Source organism: Poecilia reticulata, linkage group LG22 (assembly GCF_000633615.1).
Source record: "Poecilia reticulata strain Guanapo linkage group LG22, Guppy_female_1.0+MT, whole genome shotgun sequence".
NCBI lineage: Eukaryota > Metazoa > Chordata > Actinopteri > Cyprinodontiformes > Poeciliidae > Poecilia > Poecilia reticulata.
In genome coordinates, this window is record NC_024352.1 from 11,544,074 (window position 1) to 11,553,775 (window position 9,702).

General features: G+C 38.7%; 1 protein-coding gene and 1 pseudogene across 1 annotated transcript; both read left to right on the top strand.

The window, feature by feature from the left end:
• The first annotated feature begins 2,224 nt into the window (after nucleotides 1-2,224).
• Nucleotides 2,225-4,984, top strand: LOC103458537 (cytochrome P450 1B1). The gene has a single exon (XM_074186846.1). The coding sequence runs from the start codon at nucleotides 2,409-2,411 to the stop codon at nucleotides 3,984-3,986; it is 1,578 nt and encodes a 525-aa protein (XP_074042947.1). The 5' UTR covers nucleotides 2,225-2,408; the 3' UTR covers nucleotides 3,987-4,984.
• LOC103458719 (cytochrome P450 1B1 pseudogene) lies at nucleotides 4,556-7,537 on the top strand (annotated as a pseudogene).
• The last annotated feature ends 2,165 nt before the right edge of the window (nucleotides 7,538-9,702 follow it).

The following is a 9,702-nucleotide window of genomic DNA, read 5'->3' on the forward strand; positions in this document are numbered from 1 at the left end:
ATGTGCTCTCTCTTCCTGGTTTTAATGAGGACGCAAACAGCAGCATTCTGGGTCAGCTGCAGCTGGAGGGTTGATTTTTGTTGGGCAGACCTGTGAGGACACTGTTGCAGTAATCAGTGCGACTAAAGGTAAACGCACGAGTTTGGATGAGCTTCATTTTTTAACAGTGGGTTTCCCTAATTTTTCTCTCTCTTTTTTGCTTTCATTCTAAGATCAAAAGATGTTTCACATCACTTTGTAAGGACCAATATCTGCTGCTACAACAGTTTCCCACATATCAAGAGTTTGTTTTTTGCTTTTTGCTTTTTTGTCCCATCTGAATTCTAATTTTCAATTTCGGAAATGTCTCACTGCCTTAAATTAGGGTCATTACCTCCTTGAAAAAATAAACCTTACAGTTGGTGGGAAAACAACAACTATTTTTGTCATTTGCGGCAGGATAAGGAATGTGTCATTGAATTGATGGGATTTTTGTAGATCTTAAGTTAGGATGAACAATAAAAATACATACTGACAAAAATGTGAACTATGCATTTGTGCATGACCAAAATGGTTGAAGTGAAGCAAAAAAAAAAATTCTCTTCAGATTTGGAAATGGGGGACTTAAAGTTTATTTTGAGCAGTGATGTAATGTTGAGCTTCCCGCAGAACCCAGTTTATTTGCTGGCAAAAACAACATACAAGTATCAATAATTGATGGTTTGTCTGCTCTGAAGTATTTTGTCACATAAACCTGTGAGTTAACATAGTTCAGTCAACACAGCCTGGATTTTTTTTTCCTTAGAAAAATTGGATAAGGGTATTGAGTGGAAGGAGAAGGAGTGAAATGGAAAAAGAGATATAAATTCATATATCTGAAAGTTCCCTGGAAGAGAATATAATCCATCCCTCCATCCCACCTCATTCATCCAAGGCTGGTGACTTTCTCAAGAAATGCTGGACAGGTTGTTAGTCCTAACAGTGCAGGGATTATTATGAAGGGGGAAAAAAATTAATTGGTGAATTATGTTTGGGGGAAAATAAAATCAAACAAAATGCTTTTGTGTATGCATTTATAGGGATGCCAATATAAATATTTATATACTTATTCATTTATTTAGTCGTTCAATTATAAGAGTAATGAGTAATTAAAGTATATAGTATATAGCGTGGTACATATAGAATATAAAGTATACAATATATAAAGTATATAGCTTGGAAGAATATGAAAAGTACTTCCAAACTACTTTTAAATGTCCATTACAAACATGGCTCATGGCCCCTGTATCCACAAACATGATAACACAATAAAAAAAACTCATAAAACTCTGTTCCTGTATTAGTTTAGTTTAGTTTTGCTGGGCAACCTCAAAGTATCAATGAACCGTGATCTGGCCAAGCCCATTATAACTGGGAGGCCTCCTAGAACACAAAGCATTTAAAAAATTTATAGCAGTGGATCCCAAACTTTGTAGCCTCTGACCCATAAAAATAAAGAAATAGAGAAAAAAAAGAGAATTGAGGCCCATTGAGCACCTCTGGCAAATTTGAAATGACTTTCCTTAAACATTTTTTGATGGGAATGTAAAATATATATAAATATAAAACACATTTTTTTTATATGCAAGTCTCATGCTACCTCGGGCTGGTCTTACAAATAATAATAATTACTACAACCATTATATACTGCTACGCAAAGCTGAATGGGAATTTTCTGTCTATGTATATCAGACTGAAAAATCTTGTCATCTTCATATTTAAAGTAACTTAAATAACAATCCATTCAAAGTGTATTCATTTAAAAAAAAATCTTACTAAAATCTCTTGTGAGTGACTCAAACCTTTTCCAAATAGATAGAAATGTATTTATTCTGTGGTAAAAGACGCCCCCTGCGTCTTCTGTAGCCAGGAAATCAATCATGTTAGACGGCTTTTAAATGTTCAGATTCTGCTAATCCTCCGTTTACGTGGATAAATTCACCCGACAGGACTGCATCTCAGTCTGCCACCGGCCCCTGAGAGTTTGTCCTCCCTCTCTGTGTAGCGCTGACGGCGGTCGGTCACGCTCCTCGCTCACAGAGTCCCCCGACGCTCCGTACTGCGCGCCTCTCAGAGCGACCAACAGCAGAGAGATAATGCGCTGCAGCGGTGTCTACACTGCTACCACAATGGGAGGAGTGTGAAAGTTATCCCGAGCCCTGCCCACTTACTGTACAGCATTTAAGAAGCTGGAGAGCAGCAAAACAGGCGCTTAAGCCTTAAATCTTTATGATAGACTATCTGATTAGAAAAAAGAAAACTGTGTTGTTAGTTTTACTGGGCTTTGATTCATACTTGATATAGATCCATAGGGTGATTTTTTTTCACAAACAAGCATTAAAAAAAAAGACTTTGTTAAAAGGAAAAGAGACAGCTGATACCTTGAAACTATGGCAATAGACAGTGAGCTTGGTGTGAAGAGCAGCAGCATCATCAAGGAATGGAGCGGACAGGTCCACCCTGCCCTGGTTGCCTCTTTCGTTTTCCTCTTTTTCCTGGAAGCCTGCCTGTGGGTCAGAAACCTCAGGCTCAAGAGAAGACTGCCGGGACCCTTCGCCTGGCCTGTGGTGGGCAACGCTATGCAGCTGGGTCAGATGCCTCACATCACTCTGGCCAACCTTGCCAAGAAGTACGGCAATGTGTACCAAATAAGACTGGGCTGCAGCGACGTGGTGGTCCTCAACGGAGACCAGGCGATACATCAGGCACTGATTCAACACAGCACAGAGTTCGCAGGCAGACCAAACTTTGTTTCTTTCCAGTTGATCTCTGGAGGCAGGAGCTTGACGTTCACTAATTACAGCAAACAGTGGAAAGCACACAGGAAAGTTGCCCAGTCAACTCTCAGAGCGTTTTCTTCTGCAAACAGTCAGACCAAAAAAGCCTTTGAGCAGCATGTGCTGGCAGAGGCCACAGAACTGGTGCAGACATTCCTACATCAGAGCACTAATGGACAGTATTTTTATCCAGGTTATGAGTTTACAGTAGCTGCTGCTAACATAGTGTGTGCTCTTTGTTTTGGAAAGAGATATGGACATGATGACCAAGAGTTCAGGACCTTGTTGCACAGAGTGGACAAGTTTGGGGAGACAGTTGGGGCAGGTAGCTTGGTAGATGTCATGCCCTGGCTGCAGTCCTTCCCTAATCCAGTCAGAAATGTCTATGAAACTTTTAAGGTCCTAAACAGTGAGTTTTTTTCTTATGTTAGAGATAAAGTGGTACAGCACAGAGAGTCCTTCAACCCTGAGGTGACCAGAGACATGAGTGATGCCATCATTAAAGCAATTGAGCACGGAGAGGAGAGCACGTTGGAACGGGAGTTTTCTGCAGCAACTGTCACCGATCTGATTGGAGCAGGTCAAGATACTATGTCGACAGTCATGCAATGGATTCTCCTCTTGCTGGTCAAATACCCAGACTACCAAGCCAAACTGCAGCAGCTCATTGACAAAGTGGTAGGTCAAGACCGGCTGCCGTCAGTCGAGGACAGATGCAATCTGGCTCTCCTGGACGCCTTCATCTATGAGACCATGCGCTTCACCAGCTTTGTCCCCTTCACAATCCCACACTCGACCACGGCGGATGTCACCATCGAAAGCCTCCACATCCCGAAGGACACGGTTGTCTTCATCAATCAGTGGTCTGTCAACCATGACCCCCAGAAATGGAAGGACCCCCATGTGTTTGACCCCAAGCGTTTCATAGATGAGAACGGAGCCCTGGACAGAGACAGAACCAGTAGCGTTATGATATTCTCAACAGGTAAGAGACGCTGCATTGGCTCTCAGATTGCCAAAGTGCAGATGTTTCTGTTTGCAGCGGTCCTGCTGCATCAACTCACCTTTGAGAGCGACTCATCCACACCTCCTACTCTGGACTGCTCCTACGGCCTCACGCTGAAACCCCTTAACTTTCATGTGAGAGCGAAGCTCAGGGGAAAGTTGCTTGGTGTGGTTTCTCCAGCATAAACACAATGTCCAGAGGCCGTGACTGTTAAACACTTTATCACCAGTGACATTTATTAGTGAGTATAATTGTTCTTCCACAAAATTGTTTTGATATTTAACAACAATATTTAATTCATGTATTAGATTTGCTGTTAGTGCATAACTAAAACGCTAATTTTGAAGATGTCTGCAGCAAATGAAACAAGTTTATGAACTGTTAAGATGATAAATGAAATATTTGCTTCTCTGAATACTCTGCACATAAGATTTATTTCAGAAATATGTCCTTGTTTGTTATCTATGGAGCATTAATATGTGTGCAGAAGTGACATTTAAAGTACAGATGTATATTAAATACTAGATGTTATTATGACACTTGAAGGCTCACTGTTCTCAACTGTTGTATGCAAAACTGTATTGTAACTTTGCCACATAATTCATATTTAATGCAAAAAATCATTTAAATGTAATCACTATCTACTGTATTTAAAGCATAAAAGCGAAACATAAAAGAGCAATGAGCTCGTCTAAGACATCAGACGTGAGAAAGGAATCTTTCATCTGGAAGGATCCACAGCTTTTACGAGGAGATGCACGAGACATCACTGGGGACTGCGAGTAATAACAGACTTTCTGCATCAAAGCTTCACTTTCACTGTACAAGCACTGCAGCTACAGCTATGCCAAGCCCTCTTTTTTTTCTCCAGTACAACAAAACACATGTGCAAGACATTTCTCTCACTCGTGAGGCATTCTTAAAACCATGTTTGTTTATGGTACAGTTTTTCAAAGCTACACGGATGTCAGCGCACTCCCTTTAAGCCTCTGTGTTCAAGAACTGACGTTGTAATGCCCAACGGACATTTTCTGTCTGTGTCAAGGCAAAAAATTTAACACCGGTCAGCCTCACATGTTGAAGCTTCCAGTCTGGAGTAGCAGCTCTGACTTTTGAGGCCTACTGAGCCTTTATGTATTGGAAAAAATAAGCTGTATTTAAAATAAATCAAGTGAATTGTAAATTGTTGGTGTGTCTGACTTATTTGACCTTAAATGGGAGGATGGAAGAAAGCATCTCAGTATGAAACTTGGCAAAAGGGTGATTTTTTTGACTGCAACATAAAACAACAAAAACATAAAAAATAAAGCCTGTTAATAGTTTCAGATAAATGAGATTAGTGGATTATTAGATGAATTATAACCATTTATATGTCACACAAGCATATTAATCAGTCACAAATATGTTTTGAATTCTGCTGAATCTAAATTAAAGCAGTAGAAGTGAGCCTGAGATGGAATTTTTCCTAAAACATTTTTTTTCTGCAGGAAAACTTTATGCAGTTAAAGGATCCAATAAATGATCTTTTTTTTTAGTTTAGATATTGAAATCAATTGTTAAAAACAAATGGACAATTTTTGCATAACAAATTTAACACCAAGTGTTTTCACATTTTATCACATAATTACAAACTTCAGTATAATCATTGTTTTGGGAATATTTAATAAAAAACAACATGAAACATCATTAAACTGTGTTGGAATATTGCAGTGCAGTTATTTGCTTTTTCCTTGAAAATAAAAAGCTCCCTTTTCATAGTGTATAAAACATTTCATATAAATCTTTTTTGTACTTGGTACTAAAGATGAAGTTATCGCTAGTGATTTTGTAATAAATATTTTTTCATATATCACACGTTATATTAACTTTCATTGACTCTGGAGGTCTACATTTGCTATTTTGTGACACAATGAGTAATTCAGCTCCCTGCTCTGCCTTCCTTTTCTCACGCTTAACAAACACTTCTAGAGGGAGACGAGTGGGAACAGGACTGAGGTCGGCAGGCAAAGGTCAAAATAGGAGGGGGCAGATAGAGAAAGAGTCCCTAACCACTCCCATCAAACTGATACATATAAGTGAGGTGTTAAGTGTTGAATATGTGTTCCTATAATGAGGTGAAGACAAAAGCTGCAATACTGCAATCTTTTTTGGAAGCGGTAGAATTTTGAGCACTGCTTTGAGAGGTTTTTTTGTAGCATTCTAATTTGATATATTCATAAATTATTATATTTTAATGTTCTAAAGAGTATATTTTTACTTCACTAAGCACAATACAGTTTGATTTGAAGAGCAGCGGCATCATCAGGCTTTGGAGCGTCCAGCCTGCTCTCATCACCTCAGTTGTTTTTCTTCTCTGTCTGGAAGCCTGTCTGTGGGTCAGGAACCGTAAACTCAAGAGAAGACTGCCGGGACCTTTTGCCTGGCCAGTGGTCAGTAATGTCTTACAGCTGGGCCAGATGCCTCATGTCGCCTTCACCAAGCTTGCTAAGAAATACGGGGATGTGTATAAGATCCGCCTGGGCTGCAGCGATATCGTGGTCCTGAACGTGATCCTACGTGATCCGAGAGGCCCTGACACAGCACAGCACAGAGCTTACAGGGAGGCCAAACTTTGTGTCCTTTCAGGGTGTGTCGGGGGAAGAGTCTGACTTTCACTAATTACCGCAAACAGTGGAGGATGCACAGGAAAATAGTTCAAACCACAATTTGAGCAAGAACAAAGCAATGAGAGCATTCTCATCTTCCAACAGTCATACCAAAAAAGCTTTTGAGCATCAAATTGTGGCTGAGGCCGCAGAACTTGTAGAGATTTTCCTTAAACTCAGCACTCGGGACAAGTATTTCAACCCCAGGCATGAGTTGACTGTAGCTGTCGCTAATGTGATTTGTGCCCTCTGCTTTGGAAAACGTTACGGACATGATGATGTGGAGTTTAGATCCTTGTTGCATCACGTAGATCAGTTTGGGCAGATGGCGGGGGCTGGAAGTTTGGTTGATGTCATGCCGTGGCTTCAGTTTTTCCCCAATCCAGTCCGAAGTGCATTCAAGACTTTTAAATGGTTGAATGAAGAGCTCTTCAATTTCGTCAGCAGTAAAGTAGAGGAACACCGACAGACCTTTTGATCCTTTGAACAGCACATAAGGGACATGAGTGATGCCATTATAGAAGTCATTGATGAGTTTGATGGCGAGCACAGAGCCTATTCCGCCCTCCCCTGGATTGTTCTCTTGCCAGCTAAGCACCCTGACATTCAAACCAAACTCCATGATCTCATTGATCGGGTGGTGGGACGAGGCAGACTGCCATCTGTTGAGGACAGAGTACAAATGCCTTACCTGGATGCCTTCATCTACGAGACAATGCGTTTCACCAGTTTTGTCCCTGTCACGATCCCCCACTCGACCACCTGGGATGTCACCGTGGGGGGTCTCAGCATCCCCAAAGACACTGTGATCGTTATCAACCAGTGGTCTGTCAATCATGACCCCCTGAGGTGGAAGGACCCTCACACATTTGACCTCTCCGACTTCCTGGACGAAAACGTCTCTCTAGATAAAGATCTGACAAACAATGTTCTGATCTTCTCAGCAGGGAAGATGAGATGTATCGCGGACCAGGTTGCAAAGGTTGAGATCTTTTTGTTCTTTGCAATTTTGCTTCATTAATGTAGCTTCAAAAAATGCCCAAATGAGGATTTTTCACTCAAGTGCAGCTGTGGTTTAACACTGAAGCCTTTAAATTTAAAAAATCACTGCCAAACTTAGAGGAGAATTCCTAAAAAAAAACAAGTAAAAATTCTTAAAAAAAAAAAAAAAAGTAAACTTTGCTTTTAGGAAAACATTTTACAAACTTAGCTTTAACTAATCTTCTAAAATTAACAGTTAAAACTCTAGTTTACTGACAGCTACTTTAGATTATGTGTAAAATTGAACAATTTAATACTCAACTTTAGAGTTAAATGTAAGTTCTACAAAATTTCTGAAAACTCATGTTTTCCAAATTTAATTTATGTGAAAAAGCCTCTAGTTAGTCGGTTCTTCATCTCTTCCTTTTTGACAATGTTATTAAAGCATATTGAACAAATAACTGGTCAACAGAGCTACTAAATATTTCTAATAAAAACCCTAAAAAAGAGCGAGAAAATCTAAATGTGCCGAGATAAACATGATTCATTGTTTATTATCATCTGTTGTCAGCAGCAGCGACTAAATTAATATTTTGGTCTATGTTTTTGTATTTGTTTTTAAATAAATAACCCATGTGTACTCAGTTACTTTCTTTTTTTTCAATTAATCTAACAATCTAAATAGTTTTTTTCTTATGTTTTGGGCCTTTAAAGAATACCGCAAGAACAAAGGACTTTATTCTTTTATGAAAGGTAGGAAGAACAAGACAAAAGTTTTTGTTAGCCAGAACATTTCATACTTCATAAGAACTGGAGTGCAGAGCTCGTTGGACGTCTCCACGCGTCTCTTCCTCTTCAGCAAACCAGAGTTGAAAGAATAGAAATATTTCATCTTTGTTCTTGCAATCCCTCGGAGAAAGAATCAATTCTCTCTTCTTGTAGAACATCTATCCACCTTTTTTCAATAAACACTGAACTAAAGCATGTAAAGAGCTAAGTAAAAATCAACAATTCTGCATATTTCTACATTATTTTATTTTTTACAAAATCTGATACACACGTCAGTGAAAATTCTAATAAATCATTTTACTAAAACAGTGACTATGTGTGTTTATTAAAACTCACAAATACATATGTATTTAAAATATTCTTTCGAAAATCTTAATTTGAGCTTCTTTAATAAACTGTCTGTTCTGACTGGTCAGGAAGTGAACCTTATTTTCTGCAAAATAAAGATTAAAATCTGAGTGAAAGCCAATCTTTCTGGCCTGAATAGCTTTTTTCTGCCATTTATTTAGACATAAATCATCTGGATTTACAGTTTTGGTTACATAAAACAGGACTCTAAATAGATTCTCAGGGTTTTGTAGTGTGGTTTGGTTAAAAGATTATAAGCAGTTAATATAATCACTGCTGCAGATAGCTTTCTTGTTATATTCGTTCAATATAAATACATTTTAGTTGGTGCCAGGGGCTGAAGCCAGCGGACTGACAGGGGCCAAGAACAAAGTGGACTTTCACCATTTTAAAACAACTCTAATATATAAACAATGGTTGCAGTTTATGCAAAAGTTACTTTATGAGCCTTTAAACCATCATCCCATTTGTATTGGAGAGTTTTCTTTTCTAGGAAAGCTATTTATGATTCACATGAGGAATGGATGTGGAAAATAATATTCCTGTGTGAAACATAGGCTGAGCATTTCTGGTCAAAGTTACTGCCCTATGTAAAAGTAAAATGGTACAAAACATTTATGAAAGATTGTTCACTTAAACTGCTCAAAACAGTTTTTATATATATATATTTTTTTCACATCAGTTTACTTTATATTAGTCACCCAATCTAGGAAGGTTTTACTTGCGCAAATCTATGTTTCGCACTAGAATATCACTGGTGTATCATATCCTTCATTTATTTCCTGTGTAAATAATAAATACATTCTGTTTAAAATAGCCATCCACTACAAACATCACAGCACCTAAAAGGTTCGTAATCTGGCATTCACACAAGCCACCGTTACGCTGGATCACCTCAACTTATTTGTTCAATCTTATTTGCTCCTTTATTAAGAAAACCTGAACCATGCTGTTCTACAAGTATGACTAATAAATATTAAATTAAAGTGTTATAAAATGTAAATCCTCCTATTCCATTTCCTATGGGACCCTTCCTTCTACGAGTGGTTTGTTGGGTATACCTGTGTTGGATTCTCACAGGAGCAATGCTGTAGGTAGCCTTAACATTGACTTGGCTTACAACTGAGCAGAGTGAAGA

What these genes read in the sequence shown, in the direction of transcription:
- LOC103458537 (XM_074186846.1), top strand. Translation starts at nt 2,409, where the DNA reads ATGGCAATAGACAGTGAGCTTGGTGTGAAGAGCAGCAGCATCATCAAG.